General features: G+C 45.2%; 1 protein-coding gene across 1 annotated transcript in view; it reads left to right on the top strand.

The window, feature by feature from the left end:
- The window catches only part of TEKT3 (tektin 3), an 84,945-nt gene that overhangs the window by 23,406 nt on the left and 34,177 nt on the right, over positions 1–27,362 (top strand). Inside the window, exons 3-4 of the mRNA XM_060253144.1 lie at positions 1,763–1,833; positions 4,086–4,229. Of these exons, the coding sequence (XP_060109127.1) occupies positions 1,763–1,833; positions 4,086–4,229 (215 nt within the window). The remainder of the gene's footprint in view (positions 1–1,762; positions 1,834–4,085; positions 4,230–27,362) is intronic.

Below are 27,362 nucleotides of genomic sequence, written 5' to 3'. Positions count from 1 at the left end.
TAGGTCTGTCATTCTGTTCCGAGTACAAATCACGTTCCCTGTGCTATGGCAATGTGCTGCTAGCCAAGCCCTACTGACATTTGTTCCAAGGTGTTTATTGGCTCATGAATTCAAGTGACATATAGTTGAACTGGATGCCAGAAGCTATCTAAAGAATGCTTTCATCCAAAGAAAATAAAGAGTTTCCCTGGGAGTGTTACATGGAAAAGACTAGCTGTGTCCCTTTATTTGCTAGAGTCAAAAGTGTGTGGATCTCAGAATAACTTCAGTCATTAAAAGTGCTTCTAGAAACTAAGGCAAAATAAAATCCACCCTGGTGTGGTGTGTGTATGTGACTGATACGTAGATGAGAAAGAAAGAACATGTTAGAAAGATACAATGTCCTGTAAAAAACAACACAGCACTGTTATACATTGGATTGGCAGGATAGTTTGCCGGTTTATGTTTATGTAACAACTCATGGCTTGAATTTGTTAATTTAGTCAAGGAGCTATTTCTACTTTAAGTGAGTTAAAAATGAGAGAGGGTCTTTGAATAATCAGAAGTGTTCTAAGATAGTGCCTTCTTTGCTTACTGTATAATCAAGTAGCTAATTTTATTCCAAAGTCATTTTCTGATGTTCTGGTGGGGAATAAAAGGACTCATGTACTGGTGGAGGAGCAAGAGTGTGACTATCCAAGCTATGAATTTTATTTAAGACATAGAGAGAGAGCCAGCATGAATAAATGTCCTGACATGGATAGTGCAGGCTACTCTAATCTCATCAGCTCTGGGAAACTAACCATGTTTAGACCTGGTTAGTACTTGGAGAAGAGACCACCAAGGAAACCCAGAGGCAGAGGCAGGCAATGGCAAACCACCTCTGAACATCTTCACTACCTCTGAACCCCATATGGGTTGCCTTAAGTCAGCTGTGACTTCACAGCAAAAAAAGGGAACACATACATGTATACTGTTGCCCCCATGAGATCCAGAGTTCTGGAAAAAGCAGGCTTCCTGATCACAAAGAAAGAGCAGCATATACTAACAGTTTCACCTGTTGTGGGTTCTATATATATGTGTGGAAGTTCTATACATGCATTTTAAGAAATACAAGCATGGCTTTTTTTGAGCAGGAAGGCAGTTCCAGCTGGCTTGGAGGCAGGGGTGTTGCCTAATATGCAAATGAGTTCCTGCTGGGCTTTTTCTACAAAAAAAGCCATGAATACATGTAAAGTCAGGGAGTGGAATTTGCTGCAAACAGCTCAGGTTGGAATTTAGTTATGTTTATTTATATTTTGATTTTCCAGCAAACTCCACAGTCAATTGATGTACACTCAAAAATATCCAATAACAGTATCCAATATTCATAACATTTACTATAAAACATAGAAGAGAAAAAATAATAAACAAGGCAAAACTTAAAATTAGGAAACAGTCATTTATTACCAAAGCCCAAAAGCTAAAGGCTCCACCAATGCAAATAACAATGCCGCATTAAGCTGCTAGCAACTCCACAAACATTTCAGGAAAGCCTGCAGACCAGAGTTTACATGGAACAAGAGAACCCGAAGACATTAGGGCTATCAGCAAGAAATCCAGGTATGTCTGGCTCCCAATTTTATCTTGAAGATATAGGGAGGTTCTGACTTATCACACTGAGTTGCATTTTTGGTTACAGTGGTTGAAGAGGCCACATATGGCTGTTTTTGATTGCAATTTATGTGACTTTCATTAATCAGTTGTAATGCTGACAGGATTTTTGCTTTTGTAACTTAATTAGGAGGTTGATGTCATCCATTCATGTCAAGAGAGAATGAGAAGACACTTGGAAAAGGCAATAGCCCAGCTTACGTAAGAAAATATTTGGTCTCATTTTTTTCTAAGACTTTAAAAAATGTTGAATGTGAATAATTCATCAGTTTCCCCCCATAGTGCAGCCTGAAAGGTAAAAATGTCTCCAGTATCCTTTCTTGGCCTTCCTGTTGAACAGGTGTATGTGGAATAGGCCAGAAAGAAATTAAATGTCTGTGATAGTTAAAAACTTGATTTTGAAATATATTTGGGAAATGAACACACAGGAAAATATTAGAACAATGCTGAAAGATAGCCTTTCATTTGCTAGTAGCACATTCCTTATAGAGGTACAGCTGCCAAAGTCCATTATTCATGCCCTAGGTATGCTGGTGTATATGGGAATATTATTGTACTTATTTGCCAGGCTCTGTTAGAGTTCTTTAAACACGAATCATAGACCATCATGTTAAGCAACAATTCTCAGAAGCCTGTACACATTATCTTGATGATTTGGACCAGGGGTTCCCAACCCCCAAACCATGAACCGGTAATGGTCTGCGGCCTGTTAGCAACCGGGCCACGCAGCCTCGCCTCCCTCCTGGTGCCTCCTCTTCCTTCTCTTTTCACAATTTTAAGGCCTGGGAAGGGGCAGTGAAGTGTTTCCCGGGCTCTTTAAAGGCCGAACCCCCCACCAGCTGATCAGCTGACTTAAAGAGCCTGAGAGGCACTTCACTGTCATTTCCTGGGCCTTAAAATTGTGAAAACAGAGGGAGGAGGTGCTATGGGGGGCAGGAAATTTGGTGCCACCACCCTGCTGTCCTTGGGGCTGGAGTGGGTGGGCCAGCCCTGGGGCCGGTCCCTGGTGCCAAAAAGGTTGGGACTACTGATTTAGACAATATAACTACTTAGCATCCTGATGTTACTACGAGTTTTTCTAGCATTCCATCATCAATCTCTGCCCTCCTATATAGATTGGGAATATTTGGTAGCTTTACCTAGAAACAGGTCAGTTCTTGTCTTAACTGCACTGTTGATTTCTCTACTCAACAGGTTACTACAGTGTTGACCATGTTCAGCATAGGCTTGTAGAACCCGCACTGCCCTCCTACCTGATAATTTATCTTTTAATTCAGAGGAGCTAGCCATGTTAATCTGCTGCTTCAAAATAGTATAGAGTCCAGTAGCAGCCCTAAGACCAACAAATTTTACCGTAGCATAAGCTTTCGAGAAACACAGGTCTCTTCATCAGATGCAAAAGGAACTTTGTTTCTCAAAAGCTTATGCTGCAATAAAATGTATTAGCCTTAAAGGTGCTACTGGACTATTTACTATCTTTTAATTGTTGCCAAATAAGGCCAATGCTACCACACCACGTCTGGTGTGAGCCTGGAAGTTACATCATTGTGTGGGTGCAACACTCCAGAATTCCCCTGAAATTCTATGGTTATATGGAATCCTAGAGCAGTGATTTCTCCTCTCCCCCCCCCCCAAACAATGAGATGCAATGGAAGAGCAAGGCTGCCAAGCATGAGGTCTCTTGATGGAGCAGGATACCTAGCAGCTCTAGGACACAATGATAAATTAACTTGGCCAACAAAATGCAACCCTAACAGCAGCAGCCGAAATTAATTCAGCCTTTCTTCTGCAATGCTTTTGAACTTTGTCATATTTTACATGTGCCCCTCACTGAAAAAGTGGCATTTTAATGAATATTGTTGGAAAGCAAGAAGCACAAATTATTGCACAGAGCTTCCAGTAGTCTCCCATCTAAATTAATTCCAATGCAATCCTAAACAGAGTCAACTGAAGTCCATGGGCTTCAGTTGGCTCTGTTCTTAGTGTAAATCTTCTTAGTATGGCACTGTTTGCTTCCAACATGGTAGAACATGTAGTGTTCCTAGGCCATTCTCTAGGCCTTGAATCTTCCAAACTGACAGCCGACAGGTACCAACCTGCCTCAGATATCAACTCTTTTAAGGGAGATTTATAATGAGCTCTTACCTGCATTTGAAATGAGACAATATGTTGTCTATACAGAAGACAGTATGTCATAAAAGCCAGGGCTGCAAATGTTGGCCTGGTAATCATGCACGTCTGCAATATGTGCAACTGCATTAGCTGCTTCAAGACTGGAGTTATTTCTCCTTATGGTAAAAAGCCCTAAAAATGAAGTAAGAGTTTGTGTTAAAAAAAAAGCTGTATACCTATTCCTTGTAACAAAGAGAAAGCTCTATAATAATAGTAAGGGATCTAATCTTGCTATTTTGCATGGTCCATCACTCCTCTACTTCTGACACATTTTACTACAGGTCTGATAGGGCATCCCAACATGAGTTGGAGAAAGATCTGAGTGACAAGCAGTCAGCTCACCGGATTGATGACAAATGTCACTATCTCAGGAATACATCCGATGGCATCAGCTATTACAGAGGAGTGGAGAGAGTTGATGCTACGTAAGTGTTTTTGAAGCCTTGTGTTCTGTATCCTTAATCTGCTGATTGGGGACTGTAATGAGTTGAACTTATATATTTGTGTTCCTTTAATTGTTGGTAAGTTGCGATAGAGAAAGGGGGGAAGAGGAGGATGAGTGAGTGCAGTGTGAGGTGATTGGTTGTGACTGAGAGAGTGTGGGTGGATCTAAGAAGTATGGGGGGGGGGAGAGAGAGAGAGAAGGAGAAGTCAATCAGCAGTTAACTCTCAGCAGAGTGTCAGCAGTTTTGAGTGTCAGCCTGGTCAAACAGGAGTCCATAGAAACTGAAGTCACAGTCTTCTGGTTAAAAACCCATTAAGTGCTGTGAAAGGCATTAAAGTTTCTATAGAAGAGACTGATAATACTAAGAAGATATATTAGTGACAGTCAACCCTAATACTGTCGAAGTATCATAAGAGTGTGAGAGAAAGAAGGAACTGGGAGTGAGGAGTATTAGTGAATTGAATGAATATGACACCTCAGTTATTAGTTATAATTCCACTGTTTTATCTACTGAAATTATAAGTAGTTATACATACTGAAACCAATATAATTCATATACAAATAACGTTTTATTTTGTTTTCTTGTATTTTAACAATTTATTAATAACATATGGTTACAATATTTAATTGTCTCTTTTCTATACTAACCCATATGATATTTCAACCCCCCCTCCCTCCAATATTTGACTTCCCCGAAGTTATAAATTTAAATTCAATTATAAAGGTACCGCTAACCAATCAAAGTTCAATACTTTTCTTTTCTCATTAATACTAAAAAATTGTCCAATGTCTTTTTACATTCCACTCTTTCTCCATATATCCTTCAAATTTCTTCCACTCCTTTTTGAATATATCTAAATCATAGTCTCTTAAAGTTTTAGTTAATTTGTCCACGATAAAACTTTCACAATCCAATCACATTTCTCTGATATTTTTCCCTGTTTCCACAGCTGCGCATACAATGTCCTAGCAGCTGAGAGCAAGTACCAAATTAAAGTCCTGTCTTCCTTTGGAAATTTTTCTAATTGTAATCCAAGTAAAAAAGTCTCTGCAGTTTTCTTAAAGTCATAACCCAAAATTTTGGAGATTTCTTGTTGTATCATCTTCCAAAACTCTTTCGCTTTTTCACAAGTCCACCACATGTGAAAGAAAGAACCTTCGTGTTTTCTACATTTCTATCCGACATCTTCTTACTCATCCTAGCCAGCTTTTTCGGAGTCATATACCACCTATAAATCATCTTAAAACAGTTCTCCTTAATACTCTGACAAGTTGAGATCTTCATCGAGTTCTTCCAAAGGTGCTCCCACGTATCCATTTGTATTTCTCTATTCACATTGATTGCCCATTTAACCATTTGAGACTTTACTACTTCTTCTTCTGTAGACCATTTCAATAATAATGTATATACTTTAGATGTTAATTTTTCATTATCTCCAAGCAGGACCCTTTCCAGTTCTGTTTGCTCACGTCTAATTCCATCCGATTTAATATCATTTTCCATCAAGCTTTTAATTTGTTGCATTTGAAACCAGTAGTACTTATTATTTAACTCTTCTGCAGATTTTAATTCAATTTTGTCTCCTTGAATCTTGAGCAGTTGATTATATGACATCGCTCTTTCTTCATCAGATTCAGCTGTTATTTTTATTACTTCTGCTGGCACTATCCAAAGCGGTTTTTTCTCGTCACCATATTTTTTATATTTTATCCCAGTGTTTATAAACTATTTCTGATATAGTGGTGAGAGAAAAAAACGTCCATCTTATTCTTCCCATAACACAAATATGCGTGCCAGCCGAATTTATTCCCATGAGTTTCTAACCGTAGAGGGTGTCAGAACTTGTAACTATTGCTGAGGCTTCACTGTAATGTAACCAGTACCTGCCTTGTACTTTCAGTATTGCTCATGCTCAGATTGTAACTGAACCAAACTGACTCCATGTTGTAACCTCTTAACAACCCCGAGTGCCTATGTAGCAATTAACCTTGCCCTACTGGTATCCAAAATATTTAGGGCTGTAGATTGAATTATGGTGTGTCTCTGCACATTCTCACACTGGTGCCCTTTGAAGCCAAGCCGTGTGGCCTTCAGAACGAGGAGGCAACCTCCTTAATGATAGTGGATGGTGGGAAGACAGATGTGCTTGCAATGGTGTGAATTGTGGCTTTGTGATGTGTTTGCTTTAGTGTATAAAACTGTACTAGTGTTGGCCCCTGCCATCACTGTTATCTCGTCTCTTCCAGTACTTAGTTCTCTCTAATAAAATCCTAGCTTTGAAACCAAGTATGGGATCCGTTTGAAGTTCTTAAGTTCTGACATTATAACAGTGATCCCATTGTTTCGTGGCTTATCTGAACTGGAAACCTGGTCCGATGGCGGCAAAAGTTCCAGACAGCGGAGAGCCCACCACCCCTACAGACGATCCGCCGCTCGACCCGAAGGTGACGGGGGTCCGGCGCAAAATTAAGGTCCCGGCGCCTTTCTCGGTCGACGCGTTCCCTGCCCCACGACCCTGGAGCCCGCGGAAGTCCACGGCCGCGATCGACGCCGCGGAGCAGCGCTACCGGAGCATGTTGGGCGAAGGAGGAACTGGAGACGACGACGAGGACCTGGGAGAAGGTCCCGGGGCGCGAGGTGGGGACGACCCGATCCGAACCCTCCGCAACGACTTATTCGACTGGGTGCGGGAAATTCACGACGACGTGCACAGGTCCCACGTATCGATGGCGGAGGATATGCAGCAGAACCTGGGTGCGATCTACGACCAGCTTCGAACCCTGCAAACTGCGGTCCTGGGGATCCCGCCGTTAGGAGGAGGTCTGCCGCTGGGGCTACCGCCCGCGGCTCCACCGGCCCCGCCGGCCCCAGCACCACCGGTGGCACCCGCCCCAGCTCCGCCGGCTCCGCCACCACCCGCACCGCCTGCCCCGGCGCCACCGGCACCACCCGTTCCGGTGCAACCGGCGCCACCCGCCCCGGTGCTACCTGCCCCCCCTGTCGGCGGGAAACGACAGCGACCTGCTTTAATGGGTGCCACAAAGCAGGTCCAACAACAGCCGGCACTCCTCACGGTGAGAGCCACTGGGGGTTTATTGTTTATGGCAGTCACCCTCCTTAATCCAAACTTAAAGCGGTTCATGCACGCCCGAGCGTTAATCGACTCAGGGTGTAACAGAGACCTAATTACCCCCCGCTTAGTAGAGGCACTGGGATTAGCCACCTCGCCTCTACCACAACCGATGCAATTTCAACAGATGGACGGGGAACCCATGAGGGGGGAACCGTGTACTCTTGAGACCCAAGCGGTCCCGGTAGGAACCGAAGAGCACTGGGGGATTGAAACTTTCGTAATCGCCCCCTCTTGCTCTTTCGATGTGGTGGTGGGCTCGGCTTGGCTCGCCCGCCACCAACCCGACATAAGGTGGGCGGAACAGATCGTCCGATTCCCCGATTGGAGGTGCGAACACCACCACTGGCGCCCCGAATGGGGGCCGCACGCTCCCCCCCAAAACGAACGGGCTTGCCTCACACTCGAGGAAGTCGCTTCGATTCCCAAGGAGTATCGGGACTTAAGGCTAGCTTTTAGCGAGAAGGAAGCAGATGAGCTACCACCCCATCGCCCCACGGATTGCGCCATTGAATTGATCCCGGGGCAACAGCTTCCCAAGGCGAAACTATACTCCATGGGTTGGGCGGAGAAAGCGGAACTCCGAAAGTTTTTGGACAAAAACCTTAAGCGTGGGTTCATACGACCGGCCACAGCCCCCCACGCCGCCCCCGTCCTCTTCCGAAAGAAGAAGGACGGGACGCTTAGACTTTGCACAGATTTTCGTGCGATAAATGGGATTTCAATGTCCAACGCATACCCGATCCCGTTGATAAAAGACTTGTTGAACACTGTAGCGAAAGGAAAGATATTCACCAAACTTGACCTTCGGGACGCGTACTTCCGCGTCCGCATCAAGGAGGGGGATGAGTGGAAAACGGCTTTCAACACCCCTCTAGGACAATTTGAGTACCTAGTCATGCCCTTCGGACTACAGGGGGCCCCCGGGGTATTCATGAACTTTATCAATGAAGTGCTACGTGACTTCCTCTTTAAGGGGGTGGTGGTGTACCTTGATGACATCATTATCTATTCGCAAGATCTCAAATCTCATGTGCCGCTAGTCAGGAAAGTGTTAAGCACCCTCTGTAAACACAAATTGTACGCCAAGTTGGCAAAGTGTGAATTTCACAAAACTGAGCTTGACTATTTGGGTTTCCGAGTGTCGGGGGAGGGACTGTCAATGGACCCCGCAAAGGTCCAAGCGGTGCTGGATTGGGAACCCCCCAGAACCCGCAAACAGCTCCAAAGTTTTATCAGGTTCGCAAATTTTTACCGCGAGTTCATCAAAGGGTTCGCCACAGTCATGCTTCCCCTAACCGAACTCCTAAAAACCAAGGGCAAAAGTGAAGAGGCGAAAAAACCAGGCGCACGCTTAACGTGGACGCCGGACTGCCAAAAGGCTTTCACCGAATTAAAGCGCCTCTTCACCTCAGAACCCGTGTTAGCACATCCTGACGAGTTGAAACCCTTCGTGGTTCAATGCGACGCCTCCGACGCCGCAATCGGAGCCATATTGATGCAAAAGGGAGAAAACGGGGTGCTTCGTCCATGTGCCTACATTTCTAGAAAATTTTCTAACGAACAAAGAAATTGGTCTGTCTGGGACAAGGAAGCGTTTGCAGTCATGTTTGCCCTTAAAACCTGGCGCTCCTGGCTTGAAGGAGCAAGGGTACCTTTTGAAATTTGGACCGATCACAAAAACCTCGAGGCCCTCACCGGGCGCCGCAAAATGACTGCAAAACAAATCCGGTGGGCGGGCTTCTTTGCAAAATTTGACTTTGTGTTGAAACACATCCCAGGCTCAAAAAATTTTTTGGCAGACGCCCTCTCACGCATGCCCCAGCACGACAGTCTCCGAGAGGAAATTGTGGATTCACTCATTCCCCCGTCAGCCATTTCGGGCGGAGTCACCACCCGCTCGGGGAAACAAACCAACCCTCCAGACGGAGACCTTCTACCCCGGTTTCTTACTGAATCAAACCTAGAAACTGACCGTCCACCTAACCTGACTAAGAGTGAAAACGGTCTCTGGTTGCACAATGACAAAATCTATGTGCCCAGCCCCCTCAGAAAAGAAGTCCTCGAACGCTGCCATTCTAGTCGCCTAGCAGGCCATTTCGGCTATGTCAAAACGCTCAACTTACTCACCCGACAGTTTTGGTGGCCAAAAATCAAAAAAGACGTCTCCGAATTCGTTCTCGCCTGCCCCACTTGCCTCATGGCAAAACGAAGGGGGGGTAAACCCCCCGGCCACCTAGTCCCCCTCCCCACGGCCAACCGGCCTTGGTCAGTAGTCTCCATGGATTTCATTGTTGAGCTTCCTCCCTCACAGGGAAAAACGGTCATTCTCGTTGTAGTCGACACTTTTTCTAAACAAGCCCACTTCATCCCCTGTAAGCAACTCCCCACAGCAAAAAAGCTCGCTCAGCTCTTTTTCACTCACATTGTACGCCTACACTCGTTCCCCGACAAGGTCATTAGTGACCGCGGAACGCAGTTCGTTGCCAACTTCTGGCGGGAGTTCTGCAAACTTGCTGGCATTGAACAGGGTCTCAGCTCCGCCTATCACCCCCAGTCGGACGGACAGACTGAGAGGGTCAATGGCCTTCTGGAACAATATCTCCGATGTTTTATTAATTTCCAACAGTCCAACTGGGTGGACCTCCTCCCCTTCGCTGAATATGGCTATAACAACAGCCTCCACAGCTCTACCAAAACTTCTCCCTTCCAAATCATTAACGGCTACGAGGGCAAGCCGTTTCCCACGCTCGCCCTCCCCGCCAGCCCATCCGAGCCCACTTCTTGCCAACAATGGTGGGAGGGCCTTCGTGAAGGCTGGAAGGGTATTCAGGAAAATCTGGAGGAAGCGAAAAAAGCATACAAAAAGCAGTTCGACAAGAAACATTCCCCCGAGTGGGAATTGAGGGTGGGGGATACGGTCTTCTTATCTACAAAGAACCTCCCCCTCCCCCAAACGTGCCGCAAGCTTGCTCTAAAGTTCCTGGGGCCCTTTAAAATCAAGAGGGTCATAAACAAGGTAACCGTAGAACTCGACCTGCCCAAGTCTCTAAGTAAGATCCATCCTGTTTTTCATTGCAGCCTTCTTCGGAAAGACCCTGGTGCTACGTCATTCCATCCCAGGGCCCCGCCGCCCCCTCCGACGACAGTGAGGGGTCAGAGTCACCATGAGGTCCAGGAAATTCTGGATTCCAAAGTAAAAAGGGGCCAGTTGTATTACTTGATCAGATGGAAACACTTCCCTCCGAGCTGTGACGAGTGGGTCAAGTCACAGGATGTATCCGCTCCGCAACTGCTGAAAAAGTTTCACCTACTGTACCCACACAAGCCCAAGTTGGTTCCCCGTGGGGGGGGGCGCTTAGGGGGGGCAGTATGTCAGAACTTGTAACTATTGCTGAGGCTTCACTGTAATGTAACCAGTACCTGCCTTGTACTTTCAGTATTGCTCATGCTCAGATTGTAACTGAACCAAACTGACTCCATGTTGTAACCTCTTAACAACCCCGAGTGCCTATGTAGCAATTAACCTTGCCCTACTGGTATCCAAAATATTTAGGGCTGTAGATTGAATTATGGTGTGTCTCTGCACATTCTCACACTGGTGCCCTTTGAAGCCAAGCCGTGTGGCCTTCAGAACGAGGAGGCAACCTCCTTAATGATAGTGGATGGTGGGAAGACAGATGTGCTTGCAATGGTGTGAATTGTGGCTTTGTGATGTGTTTGCTTTAGTGTATAAAACTGTACTAGTGTTGGCCCCTGCCATCACTGTTATCTCGTCTCTTCCAGTACTTAGTTCTCTCTAATAAAATCCTAGCTTTGAAACCAAGTAAGTTCTGACAGAGGGTTTTTATCTAACAGCATTATCCAATCTTTGATCCATGTCAAACAAACCGCATCATGATACAATCTTAAATCCGGGAGCTGAAAACCACCTCTCTCTTTGGCATCTATTAAAATCTTCATCTGAATCCTTGGTTTCTTTCCGGCCCATACAAAATCAGAAATCTTCCTTTGCCATTTATTAAATTGTTTGGTATCCTTCACAATTGGGATAGTTTGGAACAAATACATTATTCTTGGCAAAATATTCATCTTAATTGCAGCTATCCTGCCCAATAAGGACAAGTTAAGTCTATTCCATTTCATCAAATCTTTGTCCATCTTACACCATAATTTTACATAATTATTTTTGAACAAGTCAATATTCTTCATGGTTATTTCTAATCCAAGATATGTAACTTTAGTAGTGACTTCACAGCCCATCACAGTTTGCAATTCTTTAATTCTATTTGGTTGCATATTTTTGCACAAAAATTTCGATTTCTCTTTATTTATATATAGTCCTGCTAACTCTCCATATTCTTTTATCTTAGCTAACAGCAATGGTGACACTTGGATCAGATTCTCTATTATGAACACAATATCATCTGCGAAAGCTTTATATTTTTAAGAGAATCCTCTGATTTTTAATCCTTCTATTTCTTTATCATTTTGTATTTGTTGTAATAAAATTTCAAGAGTCATTAAAAACAACAATGGTGATAACGGACATCCTTGTCTTGTACCTTTGCTTACCTTCAATTCTTTTGTAAGATCTGCATTTATACACAATTTTGCTTGTTGTTCCGTATATATTGCTTTCGTCATTTTTATAAAATGTTTCCCTAAGTTTATTTTTTCCATTATTGCAAACATAAAGTCCCAACTCAAATTATCAAAGGCTTTTTCTGCGTCTACAAAAAATAAGGCCGCTTCCTTTTCTGGATGCTTCTCATAATATTCCACAACATTAATAACAGCTCTTACATTGTCTCTTATTTGTCTTTTAGGAAGAAATCCAGCTTGGTCTTTTTTTATAAAGCTAATCAAATATTGTATTTTTATTTTGTTTTCTTAAAACCTGGATTCATATATTAGTAAAACATAAGAGTTTCATCCTCAGGGCCACATAGTCCAATGAAGAAGTCTTAGAGTTTGGCCACAATTCAGTGGGGAACATTAAATAAAGTATTTGAAATTAAATTCCTGGTGGCAACATTACATACATTAAGACAGAATTCATGACAGTCTTGATTCATTGGCCTGGAAGGACCATCTAGTCATATGAAGCTGTGTGCCCCCTTCCTAAACACACATACAGCCCATGGTTACCAGCCCCCAGGTCCCAGAGGGGGATTCCCTGATTTTGGGAGCAGCCCCGTAGCTAGCAACTTTTTGCTCAGGGGGCCCAAGTGGGGCCCACTATTATATGACTGTATGGAGCTGTCACACCATGCTTATACTTATAAATAACCAACAAATAAATAATAAGAATTCCCATCATCATCCTCGCCAAAAACGTACAGTTGTAAAAACCCTCATCCACTGAGCATCACGTATCTGTGAACCAAGCCAACTCCAGCAGGAACTACACCACCTCAACCAGTCACTGCAGGCCAATGGATACTCCCTACAAGAAATTAGAAGAGCCCTCCATCCCAAGAGACCATCCACACCAATTCCCGAGCCACACACAAATGTAGGTACAGCCCTCCTGCCCTACATAAAATCTGTCACCGACTGCATTGGCTAAATTCTCAAACGCCACAATGTTGACACAGTCTTCAAACCCACACAACAGATCCGCCACATGCTGCGCTCGGCCAAAGATATGAGAGATCCACTTTCAACCCCTGGAGTCTACAAAATACCCTGCTTCTGTGGTGCAATCTACATTGGCACTACCCAACGCAGTATCAACACCCGTCTCACCAAACACAAGAGACACTGTCGCTTGTTTCAGCCAGAAAAATCAGCTGTTGCTGAACATGCACTTCAAGAAGGAGACCACATCATCCACTTTGAAAGAACTGAAGTCCTTTCTACGGTCTCACATTATCATACCCGCCTGAACAGAGAAGCTATTGAGATTTACAAACACCAGCACAACTTTAACAGAAAGGAAGAAGGCATTTCCATCCACCAATCTTGGTATCCAGCTCTGCAAAACACCCTACAGACTATAAATTGCAGAAAGTCACAGAACAACCAGTACATTCCACAGAACAATCAGCACAGTCAACAACCATCTTCCTTATCTTCACACCCCTTCCAACCCTCCCAGCAATTAACACAGAACAATGGTCACATTCAACAGCCAGTTTCCTTATCACTACCCTTCCAGGAAGCCCCACCAAAAAATGGGCACATCCACAAACCTATTGCCCTTTCACCACACCCCCTCCAGCCTACAAATAGCAGCTCTCCAGCAGCCCTGGCCTCACTCAACGCACAGCAGCCAAGTAGGTCAGAGCGCCTGCTCCGGCTGCAACGCCACTGAGGATGTTCTCCGCAGCCGAGAACGAAACGTCTGGAAGAAAAACTTTCTCCAGTAGAACACGGCACTTGAGCCCGAAAGATTCTACAAACCCTAATGGAGAGGTTTGGGTTGAGCTATGCAAGCTGTTGTTGTACCCATACTCAGCAAAGGGGAGCAGCTCAACCCAGTTCGTTTGCTGGTAATTCACGTAGCACCTTAAATATTGCTCCAGAAGGGCGTTCACGAGTTCTGTCTGTCCGTCCGTCTGGGGGTGGTAGGTGGAACTCAACCCCTGCTCCATACCCACCAATTTGCAAAACTCCCGCCAGAAGTTGGCAACGAATTGTGGCCTGCGGTCGCTAATGACCTTGTCAGGAAATGAGTGTAATTTCACAATGTGTTGGAAAAACAGGCTAGCTTTTTAGCTGTGGGGAGCTGCTTGCAAGGGATAAAGTGAGCTTGCTTAGAGGACATGTCCACTACTACCAAGATCACTGTTTTGCCCTGAGAAGCTGGCAGCTCCACTATAAAGTCCATTGACACCACCGACCACGGTTTATGGGCAGTGGGGGTAGGTTGGAGGAAGCCTGGTGTCTTGCCCCCTCGCTTCTTTGCCATGATGCAAATCGGGCAAGAGGCTACAGACTCTGAGATGTCTTTCTTCATTTGTGGCCACCAAAATTGCCTGTTGACCAAGTGCAGCGTTTTTACATAACCAAAGTGGCCCGCCAGCTTACTATAATAGCAATTCTGCAAAACTTCTGGGCGGAGGGATTTGGGAACGTACAGTTTCCCCTCATGGTACCAAAAACCTCCCTCCCCCTTCACCTCGCTCAGTCTGTTGGCCCCCTCCTTTTCTGCCTCTTCAATCAGTTTAATCAGTAATAATCTCCTGAGTGCACCCGGAGTCAATTAGGCCTCTGGCGTGCATGAATCGTTTGAGCTTAGGGTTTAGTAAAGTCAAAGGGACAAAAAAGAGGGCCCCTGTTATTCTCACCCGCAATGGTGCCATTAAATCCATGACCTGCCTCCCGGCACCCATCAGTGCAGGTTGTTCTCGTTTCCCGCCGGCTCGAACTCCCACGATTTTTCGCTCAGGTTGTCAACAATTATAGTATCCTCGTCAAGCACCATTGAGGTGGCAGTGCTACCCCAACTGGACTTGGCCTTCTTTGGTCCCGCCGCTGTCGGTTTCGGGGTTGGGGGGGGGGCTCGAGGTTTCTCCGGGCAGTTAGCGGCCAGGTGCCCAGGGTCGCCACATCGGAAGCACTTTCGGCCCATGATAACTTTGGGGTTCTCCCCCTGTGTCGCGGCCTTCTTTGCTTTGACCTTGGTGCCCGACTGAGCCTCACGTCCCCCCTTGCTGCTGCTGCCGTTGCAGGGCTATGCGTTTCATGTTGGTTTTGACTTCTGCCAGTTGCATCCACCTCAACAGGATAGCGGGGCGAGCTTGGTGGAATGCCCTGTCTAGGAGGCTGGCGTTGAGGCCCTGTTGGTAAGCTTCAATCTTCATTATCTCGCTCCAACCCCTTACTTTCACGCAGTGAGCCCTGAAATCCGCCGTGTACTCCTTCACCGATCTCGACCCCTGTTGTAAGTCCCGCAAGGCGGTGAGGGCCCGAGTCTCCTGTAAAGGATCCTCGTACTGGAGCAGCATGGCTTGCAGAAAACGCTCGACCTGGCACATAGAGATATTCTCTCCAAAATTCTTTATCCATTTGATCATACAGTCCTTCACTTGTTCTGTTTCTGTTTCAGGTCTCTCTATTTTCCTAGTAGATGCTTTAGATCATCTGTGATCATTTGTTCATAAGCCGTTTTCTGTCTTAGATGGCCTCCTTTTATTATTAATTCTTTGTATTTTGATGCCATTTGATGATATGTCAGCCATTGAATATTCTTTCCTTCACTTTGTATATTTTGCCAAAATTTTATTCTTTCCATGTCCTATCATGTAATCATAGGTTAGGTGATCATTCCCCCCCCAACCCCCAGTACTTGCATCATAATAGACATTGATTGGAGATGTCAGAGGCAATGTATGTGGGCTTATTTTGTTTTTGCATTGAAACCATATTCTCAGCAATCTGTCCCTCAGTGTATGACTATTATCTTGTTTTTGAATAGTTTTTAATGACTTATTGATCCATAAGTAATTGTGGATTCCTTCCTTAGTATTTGCTGTTTCCAATTTAATATTCCTCTTGTCTGGGTTTATAATCCATTCTGATATCCAAACTAGTGCTGCAGTTTGACAATGTAGCCTAATATTTGGTACTGACAAAACCTCTATATTTTTCTCATCTTGCATTATTTTAAACTTGAATTTTTCCATTCCAAATGAAGCTGTTTATAGTTCTCAGCCATATTTTTCTTTAAAAAACTTTTCTTCTTATATTGATTAGCAGCATTTGAAACAAAAAAGTCAATTTTGGTAAGACATTCATTTTGATGGCAGCAATTCTGCCTAGCCATGAAATTTTCAATTTGTCCCATCTTTGCAGATTTTCAATTATACTTGTCTATACTTTTTGGTAATTATCTTTATATAGATTTTTATTTTGTCCTGTTATGTTGATGCCAAAATATTTTATTGGATTTCTGGTAACAAGGCATCCAGTTAATTTCTGTATTTCTTCATTGGTTGTATTTAATAAGATTATCTTGGTTTTCTTTTTGTTCAGTTTACATCCAGAATGAGTTCTGAAGCTGGTTATTTGTTCCATTATGTATTTCAAAAGAGGTGAAAGGTCTTGTCACTTTTATAGCTTTTCATCTTATATTCTTCCTTATCTTCCTTTATTCCAGTGATCCTATTATCCTGTCTGATTTTATTGGCCATTATTTCCATTGCTAGAATAAATTGTAGCAGTGATATCAGGCATCCATGTTGAGTTCATTTGGCAATCTTAATTTTTCCGAAAAGAAACTGTTCACTAGGATTCTGGCATATTGATATGTGTAAAAACAATTCAAAAATTCATTTCCACAATCCATGTTTTTAAAACTTTAAGTAGGAATGGCCAAAGCACATTATCAAAAGTTTTTTCAGCATCTAAAAACATAAAATGCCATTTTTTGACCTTTCCTCCTAGAATATTCAATTGTGTTTAAGAGACATCTGATATTATCCTTCGTATATCTTTTTGGAACAAATCCCATTTGATCTTGATAAATTAGTTCTGAAATACATTTTCTTATTTTCTCTTGATGAATGATTGTTGCAAAAATCTTGTAATCTTCAAAGGAGTTATAGTATGTTGCAGTAAGACCATCTGGACCAGGAACTTCATGTTTTTTAAAAAATTAAAAGCATAATTAACTTCCAGTACTGTTATCATTTGATTTAATATTTTTCTGCGTTCTGGCATAATTTTTTAAAATTATGACTTCTGTAAATATTTTTTCCATTTCATCCTTATTTATGAGTTCTTTTTATAGAGGTTTGTGGAAAAGGTTTTTATTTAATCTATCATTCCTTGTTCTGAATGAAGTACTTGGCTTTTCTAATTCTTGGTATCCTCCTTTTCCCTTTCTTTTTAGACTATGAGCTAGATAGCTACCTGGTTTGTTTGCAAATTTAAAGTGGCTTTGTCTTAAATATTTTAACTTTTTCCACATTTCTTCAATTTCTAGGAGATCCAGATTTTTTAAAAAAAGTTTGATCTCATTCAACTTGTTTTTATTGCCACTTTTATGTTCTTGTTCCAGTGTCCTTATTTTGTCTGTTATTTTCCCCCCATAGAATCTTGTTTTTCTCTTTTTCTTTCTTACAGTTATCACCAGTAAGATTCCCCTAATGCAAGCCTTACAAGCTTCCCATGTTTGTAATGTTGTGTGAATGATATTGTTGAATTTAAAATATTCTATTAGATCTTCTTTGTATTTTTGTTTAACTTCATGTTGCAGTAAGAGGTTATCATTTATTCTGCATCTCTTTTCTTTTCTGTTTCCACTCTTCCAAGTTAGTTCTGTCGGACTGTGATCTGCTAGAGTTTTTGGTATTATTTCTGCTTTTCCAGCTTTAGCAATTAATGTCTTAGATATCCAGGACATGTCTATTCTTGAGTATGATTGATGTCTGTCCAAGTAGAACATGAAGTCTCTTCCCTCTGGATGGAAGGCTAGCCAAATATCCTCAATTCTAACACTCCATGTATTTGAATACATTCTTTGGTAAATTTCCACCTACATGTTTTGATCAATCTTTTTTAGGATTGAGGATTCCGCTCATATCTTCCAAGATCCAAATTTCACCTTCATAAAAATCTAATAGAGTTTCATGAGAGTTTTCATAGAATTTACTTTTGTTGTAATTTGCTGCATCCATCCATCATCATCTATCTATCTATCTATCTATCTATCTATCTATCTATCTATCTATCTATCTATCTATCTATCTATCTATCTATCTATCTATCTATCTATCTATCTATCTATCTATCTATCTATCTATCCTGTCCTCCCACAACAAGCTCAGGGTGGCTAACTACTATATTGATATCACTGCCCAGATTTGTCCTTTTGGAAGTCCGATCTTTAGAATAAGATATCTTCCATACTGTTCTTTTAATTCTTTGATGATTTCTAAACTTTGTTGATATAAATTGCTATGGCTTTTTTCTTAGATTGGGCAGAGGCAGTATAAACTTTGTCCAATCTTTTGCAATTTAAGAGATATTCTTGCTTCTTTATATAGGTTTCTTGTATGCACAAGATATCTGCAGTAATTTTTTTTTTCATTTGGCTGAATATTCTTTATCATTTAAATTGGGAGTTTAATTCATTAAGATTTGCTGAAATTATTTTGAGCTCATTCATTCTGCCTTTGTTTCTTCCTCCCCACCCTCCCCGCTTCTTTTTTTTCTGTTGCTTCTCCTTCTTTAGGGAACAATGCAGGGTCTTCTGAACCTAAGCTATGCTCACTGTGTGTTTTCAGTACTTGTAAGAGTTCTTCTGCCTGTTCTAATGTTGTTATTATTTTCTCTAACTTTGACACAAATATTACTAAGGCACATGAAATTTTCCAATGATAATGTATATTTTTCTGTTGAAGTGCTGGTGTCAGAGTCCAAATTCTTTCCTTTTCTTGATTGTATCCAGTGGAAGATCTTGAATGTTTTAATTTCTTTATCTTCAGTTTTGAGAGGCTCTTTCTTGTGTTATGATAGAATTGTGTATTTTGATTTTTTTTTTTTTGTGATAGAAGAGACCAATGAGTCCCTTGGTAGATTATTTTGCCTTGCATATTTTGAATTGATTCTGAAAATTTGCTCAATTTCCAGAAAGACACTTTGTACCTTTAAATAGTCTTGTATTAATTTTCTGAACTCATTTTCTAAGTTTTCTAGAACTCATTTTTTAATAATAATACAGGGACCGGGCCTTTTCTGTGGTGGCCCCCTCCTGGTGGAACCAGTTGCCGGAGGAGGTGAGGGCCCTGCGGGACCTTGCCCAGTTCCGCAGGGCCTGTAAGACAACCCTCTTCCGGCTGGCCTATGGCTAGCTGGTACAAGAAATCCAGGTGTAGTTATATTAGAGGTTGCTGTCCCTAATGTTTTAAATGTTTTAAATGTCTTATAATTTTAAATATTTTATAATTTTAAATGTATTAATTAATTTTAACTGTTTTATGTTTTAATGTTATTATGTGGAATCTTATGCTGTGAGCCGCCCTGAGCCACTTGTTGGGAAGGGCGGGATATAAATTAATAAATAATAATAAAAATAATAATAAGTTCTGATCATGGAAGGATTCCAGAGCACCATGGAATCATAGAATATTACTTCTAAATTTTGCTTCTAAAACTTCAAACCTTTGATTTGCTTCTCTTAGGGTGTGTTCTTGATGTTGTAGTACTGTTTCAAACTGGTCTTGTTTCCTTGCAATTTTTTTTTTTTTTTTTGCTTTTTATTGAGTTCTTGAACCTCTTGTTTGTTTTCTTTAATCTTTTGGCTTCTTTCTTGCAATCCAGTTGAAATGTGTCCTTATTTTTTGTATATCTTCCTTAATACCTTGTTGTAATTGAGTTAATAATCCTCTATTTTTTAAGTTCAGTGGTTAAAGTTCTAATTTGCCAGGAAAGGAATTTTTCTAACTTCTCAGTTATAATTTGAATATCCTCATCAGAACTAACCTCCTTTTTTGTATACCTTGTTCCAGTTGCCACTTTTCTCAATTTTTCTTGTTTTCTTCTGTGTTGGAATATCTTATATAACCTTTTCATAAAGCTACATGGTTTTACATAATCATAGTATTATAGTCTTATGCAAACTTCTGTAATCTTAAAAAATAAGCAATCGTAACAGTTTTAGGATAATCTTAAATGTCTTTTAAAAATATTTAACAGCATGAATGTATGTGTATACTTTATATATACATTCAGTTTCTGTCTCCCCCCCCCCCCCAAAGACTATGTAATAAACTTACAGCCCAATCCTGGCTACCCGGGTGTGGGCAGAACTCCGGCGCTGTTCATCGGCTCCCAAAGGGGTTTGGGGCGCCGGAGTGCCGTGTAGCCATGCCCCAGCCACTGCCTGTAGATGTGGTGAATATGCAGGAGTGTGGGCTCCCAGAGTAACATGAGGGCAGGAGCAGGAGGGGGCACTGCCACAGGGATGCCAGGGATTGACTGGCGCCGGCTGGGGTGCTGGCCCACATGACCCTCGGTGGGAGAGAGAGCAATCGCTGCCAATAGACTGCTCGTATGCTCCAACCCCCTCACGCACACACCCAGCCCCATGGTATGGCTGTGTAATCCTTGAGGAAGCATCTGGGGAGCACTTACCTCTAGCTCCATGGAGAAGCCTACCCGGCAAGCCCCTGGCAGTGCCCCTGGAGCCAAGCCCCTGGCAGTGCCCCTCCCATGGGCTGCATGCCCAGATGGCAAGCCCCCCTGCCACAGGGACCCCCTGCCAAGACACAGTAGGCCACCCGCTACAGGCACCCATGCAGCACAGGTGCCGGCGGCGTTCTCCACAGTGGCTGCTGCTCGTTCTCACCTGCTGAGTATAGGATATCCATGAAGGGCACAAGCCGGCTCTGAAATATCCGTCTGCATGACCCAAGTCTCCCCACTGTCGCATCTTGAGGGGACTATAACTGCTCATCATCTGTGGACAGACAGAGGTCAGTCACAGCAGCATCCATGACCTCCTCACTCGATGTGTCCTCCCCTTAATTTGGTGCCTCCTGACAGTGGTCCGGACTGCCTGCGGGCAGTGGGGGGTGCTGGACCTGGCGAATTCCTGTCCCGCAGGTGCTGGGAGGCCAGCTCCAGTCCTTGGCTGCCTTGCCAGAGCACCCTCCCACCTCCAAGTCCACTGTGGAGCTCATGGCAGCCTGTAAGGATTCCTGGGAGTCACCTGGGGGGGCAAAGGGCATTGTCATCAGTATCTGGCAGTCCCACGGTGGGAAGGGTGGGGGGGAGGTCCTAACCTACCACAGATCAAATCAATGCTGTGGCCACCTACAGCCACCAGAAGCATGAGGGGTCCCACGATTATCTCAGAGCCGGTCAGGGCCCGGGCCACCGCCTCCTCATAAATTGAGCCCTCAGCAATGAGACGCCAGACCCGCTTCTTGGTAGGGCCAAAGGAGTCATTCCAATGCTTCAGGGTGGATTGCTCTGTGCAGGGGACCTGGCTCACAGCTGACACTCACTTGGCCTCCATGCGCCAGAAACCCCAACGATGGGAGTTCGCTCCACTGGCTCTTGTGGCAGCGAGCGCCACCACAGCATTCTTAGCCACCAAGCCAAACAGGAGCACCTTCTCTGCCTCAGTCCACTTCAGGTGCCAGCAACTCTCGGCCAAGGCCGACCTGCCTGCTGCCATCCCTCCCATGGGCAGTTGAATGCAGGGGCTGCTGACCGTATCTGGCTGATAGTGACCGCTCTCACACCGCCCTGCCCAGCTTTCCCATGGGACACCAGCAGGGCATCTGTCGGCCTCGCTGGCCCCCAGCTGCCTCTCGTGCAAGGCCCCTCACAACTCCATTTGTATCTGGAAACCATGGTGGCATGCCTTGGGGAGACAGCACTGCCACCTCAGCCCACACCACAGTGCACAAAGTTTGGAGGACCATGGCAAGTGGTGCCCCCTCATCCCTCTGCCAGAGCCCCCTGGGTGTGGCCGCTGCACATCCTCCCCGCTCTTTATGTGTGGGTTGCACAGTGGCAGCGGAGACGCCTTCAAGTGCGCAGGTACCAGGAGTGGCTGAGCACTTTTTGTGTCTCAAGGATGCCACCTGTCTGAACTGCTTTCACCTGGACTGTGCCACCATCCAGGACCTATGTGAGCAGATCAGGGTGAGCCTCTGCAACCAGGTGACCAGCCCACGCTTTATCCCCATCCTGCAGAGGGTCCTCATCTTCCTGCGGTTCCTGGTGACCGGCTCCTTCCAGGGTATGGTGGCTGAGGTCCTGGAGGTCTCCCAGTCATCAGTCAGTTGTTGCCTCCACTCAGACGCCATGCTTCAGCGCCTCCAGCAGCATGTGTGATTCCCAACAGGCAAGGAGGAGTTGTGGGCTGCCAGAGCTGGCTTTGTGGAGGTGGTGGGTTTCCTCAATGTTGTGGGGGCTGTGGACTGCACCCATGTTGCCCTGATGGCCCTGCGGAAGGATTCCATGGTGTACCGGAACAGGCACCACTTCTACAGCCTCAATGTGCAGGCATCCTGTGACCACCAAGGACTCTTCACAGATCTGGTGGCGAAGTTCCCAGAGAGTTTACATGACCCCAGATCTTCATGTCCTCAGGCCTCAATCACCTCCTGGCAGCCTGGCTGGATAGGCAGGGGTGGTTGCTAGGTAAGGCCACCAGGTGGTGGCGTGGGGCATCCCTTCCATCCCATGTCCTCACCTTCCCATCTTCCACAGGTAACCCTGGGTACCTGTTGCTGCCCTACCAGGAGGATGCATCTGAGGACTGGGCAGCATACAACCAGGTGCACAGGGCCACTCGCATGGTCATTGAGCATGCCTTCGGGAAGCTGAAGCTGAAATTCCATTGCCTGCACCACATGGGTGGCCGACACAGCATACAGCCCCTGCCTGTGGCCAAGCTGGTTGCTATGAGTCATGCTGCACAACATCGCCACCCATCAATGCCTGCCAGCCCCCCAGGACCTTCCCCTCCTAGACCCCGGGTTGCCAATGGGGAAGGATGAGGAGACGGGGGCATGGGCCGCTGCCTGGGGGGGCACTTGCATAGGGAGTGTGTGCAAGCTCACATCTGGGCCAGCCAGCATGTGGGCAAGGCTGCCAGGGATGAGAGCATCCATGAGTGCACCTGTGCACACACCCTGGGCCATCGGTGGGACACGGCGCACTCCCATGTATGCTAATGCCATCAAGGCACCTCAATCTATTATCAAACCAGTATTGTTGGGACCACTCTCGGGATCCCTTCAAAAATTCCTGCAATTGTTGGAAAAGGCATGGGGAAAGACAACGAAATGGCAGGCAGAGCTGAAGTCCTAGGAGAGGAGACACAAAAAAGGGAGACAGTGGAGAAAAAGGGGAAGGGGGGCAGGGGGGCAGGAACCCCAGTGCAATGCCGGGCATGCCTCGGCAGGGTTCCCGCATGCCGTAGTTGTGGTACTGTCAGCCAGGTCACCATGGCTGACATTCTATGAGGTGTGAGTGGCTAAGGACTCAACTCCCAGCAGATGCTGCCCCGCGGAAGACAGCAGCCAACAGGGCCGGGAGCCACTGATCACACCTCCCCACATGCTCCCTGAGCTGAGCAGGCACACCTTACAGGTTTATCTCATTTGCATACCCAGCAGCCCCCACGGTGGCCCTCGCCGCCTCCTGCTTCTGGCCCCTGCATGACCCAACCTAGTCCGATCTAAAGGGGGCCGGGTGGAGCCGATCATGCCAACACTCTCATCCAGGACTAACCCCGCCCCCAGCATGTAGCAGCTGTAAGCCGCCTCAGAACACAGTGGAGGCAGCTTGGCTTAGTGAGCTATTCCTTTGCCTCATTATGCTGGGCCTGTGGGTTCGAGGCCAGCCTGTGGCAGGACTGCTCACATGCCCCGCTTCCCTCTTTATTGAGCCTGCCATCCAGCCGCCATTATTTCTGGACATGCAAGTCAACTCTCAGGGACGCCCCCCCCTTCCCTATGGAAACCCACCCCAACCTAACCCACCCTGTCAGCGGCATCACAGGCCCAGGCAACGTGGGCTCATAGTGCTGGTCCACTCAAGTGTCTGCCTCACAGCCCATCAGCCCCAACCCTCCCCCGCTATTGCCCACTGCATCTCCCACACAACTGCACCAACCAGGGGCTCCGGGATTTCCCCCACCCGCAGAACCATGCCCTTGGGATGGCCATGAGCAGAGTGCATGGGGGATACAGTGGGGCGGGCCGAGATGGGAAAAGTAACAGACATGGGAGACGGGGTGGCTGCACTTGGAAAGTTTATTGGTCTGCAGGCAGGGAGGGCATGAGCACACGAGGTGGTTCGTGGTTCCCGCAGCCCAAGATGCCATTGACGAAGGACGCTCCAACAGCTGCGGGGCTGAAGGAACCAGCCAGCTGTGCTCCGCCGAACGCCGAGGCTGTAGTGCTCCACATACACCTGAAAAACAGAGAGACAGGGGGAGCCTTGTCAGCTGCAGCCACAGGAATCCCCACCTGGGCGAGCCTATGGGGATCGGGGCGAGCTCCCTGGATGCCCCCAGTGGTGCCATCCCACATGATTCCAGGTGTCCTGCATGACAGCCCAACTGGCTCACATGCTAGCCCACAAGCACGACAGCCTCAGCGTGGGCCAGTGTGAGTGGCAGGACCTCCCCTAGATGGTGAGTTGCTGGCTGGGCTGCGGAAAGCCGGGACACGTGCCGCACCTCCTTCACCCCGGCACAGGGATGACCGAGCCACGGGGTGGGGGTGGGGGCGCCAGCCACATGGATGGGCAAGACGCACCCCCACATGCACTGGTCCAGTGGCTGGTACCTCGGCCGAAGCTGCAACCATGCTGGCTGGTCTTGGGGGCTGGGGGTTGCGGGGACTCCTAGTCGGACTTACCCATCCATGTGGGGGGCTCTGGGAGCAAGACCTGTTAGGACTGGGAAGCAAAAGTGGTTAAACAGGCAGTCCAAACTTCGCCCACCTCCCCCCAAGTCCAGCTGCTCAAACTTTAACATCCTTCTCTGTGTCAAGCATGGATGAATACTATGGTCAATTGATTGTTTTAGAGTCCTTCATAAACCTGGTCTGTGAATTGTCATGGGGGATCTAAGAATGTTTGTTGGTTATTCTTCCCCTTTCCCTTTTCCCGCTTTATGCCTGTTAATTAAGAGTAGTGTGATGGGAACAAAGTAATCAGCACCTTCCCATATATCCTCCGGAGGGAGTATGAGACATCTGGGAAAGCAAGGACAAATTCCTGATAAACATCCCGGGAAAGTAGACAGTCTGCTAGTTTAGGTGTGAACGCTTCCCCGCGGCCCCCTCCCTTGGAATCCTTTTGAAGTATGCTTTAAAAGTATTGTATCAATGTATCAGTTTCATTACTCTCAAGAAATGGCTTCGGCCAAAGTATCGGTCTATCAATAAACGTAGTCTTTGTATCAACTTTGACTCGTCATTGAACCCGCATACTTGACACTCTGTGCCATTCCCTCCACCAAGTGCACCCCTCCTCACGCTAAGTCCGCATGGCATGGCCATCCGGAGCAGAGTGTCATGCAGTGCGCCCTGCCCTCCCTGAGGAGTTCTGTGGGGCAGGAGTCGGAACCTTTGTAGGGGGGGCACTGATTGGGCGTGGGAGGGGGTCTTGCCCAGCCTGGAGTGGCAGGGAATTGGTGGAGCGATAACACAGCTCCCAGAAAAGTTTGTGTGTTGCTGCGCCCGCACCATCGGTATGTGCTTTGTGCTTCCGCTAGTGCCTATGGGGCACACCAGCATTTTCCGTGGCACAGGTTTGCACCTGGCAGGGGGGGGCGTTCCTGCACCGTAAGTTCTCTGAGACCCGACCAGCAGCGGCCATGCCCCTTGGTCAGCCCCCTCCTGTGCCGACATGCTGCCCTGCTCCTCTGCTATGCCCCAAGTTTGGCAGGGCAGCACTCCACCATCAGCCAATGGTGGCCACATGCTGCAGCAGCCAGAGAGTGCGCACATCCCATTTCCGCTGGCGAGGGGGGGGATACGCCGGCATATGTCTCCCTACCATCAGCGTAGCGGTAAGTCCAGAGCACTTTCAGCCCCCTTCTTAGGATTGTGCTGTTAGTATCAAATATCTGTAAAATTTTAGCCTACGGTTGCTAATTCAGCTTAGATGAAAAAAATCAATTTAAATTTTAAAGCAATTGAAAATAATTCTTGACAGTCTAAGTTTAAAATGGGTAAAAGGAAAATTAGATAGTCTGTTTAAAATGTTACCAAGTATGAATTTTCCAGCAGGTAGCAGAAAATGTTAAGAGTCTTATTAATTTGAGTCTTGAGTAAGGCACAGGAGACCACCAAGATGAGAGCAGTTGTTTCTTCTATTCAAAGTTCTTGTTGCTCAAGTGACAGAAAAAGTTACAATATTCCATAGATGGTTTAAGAAATAGTAAGTCTGCCTGCCTAAAAATGTCTTGTAAATATCTTCAAAACAGATCCTACTCAAAGCATTTTTTTAAAGTTCATCTCATTAACTTCTATAAAGAACTTTATTTCCTTACTATTCCATTCTCTTGGTGGCATCAGAGAATTCTAACAAGATTTACTGCTTTTTTATTTAAAGGAAACAATTATCTCTTACTAGGGTATAGTTTGCTTTTTTAACTTGGATTAAATAATGTAAACACAATATTTAAAGGAACTAATTGAATATAAACTATTATCGAAACCTAGCAGCTTCTTCAGTGGCTGTTCCTCTTCACACTCTGCAGCCTATCTGGCTCTTATTTTGGCAATCCAAAATCTTGTGGAACAAGTTTTGGAACACTGCCACTTCTGGCATTCTGTATTGTTTCATCTACAGTTTCCATGCTGTTACTGTTTATTTTTTCTTCTGTCAACAAGCTGGAATAAACAATTTCTATTTTTTCACCTTTCTTTTTTTAAAAAAGTACCATCTGAATTTTATGCTTTTTTCGCTTTGCTGCTATCTTCTGATATTAAATTGGATATCAAAAGACTACTCTTAAAGGCTGAGCTTTTTCCTTGTGGATTATATTATATCTCATCATAAAGAAAAATGACATATTAATGAATATAAAATAAACAATGATTTACAATCCATTTCCATATTGATTACTTCTTGGACCACTTTGTGCCCCCTCATTTGGATTATAAATAATCAACAAAATACTGGCATATCAAAGGACATAAACAGGTCTAGATGTGACAATGGTACACAAAAGGACCTAAAACAAATACTGATTTACAATCCTTCTTTATATTGGCCAATTCTTGGACCATCTATGGAATATTGAAACTTTTTCTGTCACTTGAGCAACAAGAACTTTGAATAGAAGAAACAACTTTCTCATCTTGGTGTCTGCTTGGTGATAATTGTAGTGTAAGAGCAGGGAGTCTTTGAGTCCACTAATTAAAGGAGACTCAAAAATCTTCCAAGCTTCCAAAATGGTTCACTGGAACCCTCTGGGTGATGAAAAGGGAGGGGGCTAGGATTTTGTCCATCAACTCAGCCTGGTTTTGAGCCCTGGTGCCGAGGAGCAGAGA

This window comes from Heteronotia binoei, chromosome 13 (genome assembly GCF_032191835.1).
Source record: "Heteronotia binoei isolate CCM8104 ecotype False Entrance Well chromosome 13, APGP_CSIRO_Hbin_v1, whole genome shotgun sequence".
Lineage (NCBI taxonomy): Eukaryota > Metazoa > Chordata > Lepidosauria > Squamata > Gekkonidae > Heteronotia > Heteronotia binoei.
Note: the sequence above shows the minus strand (reverse complement) of the source record. Positions and strands in the feature narration are given on the sequence as shown.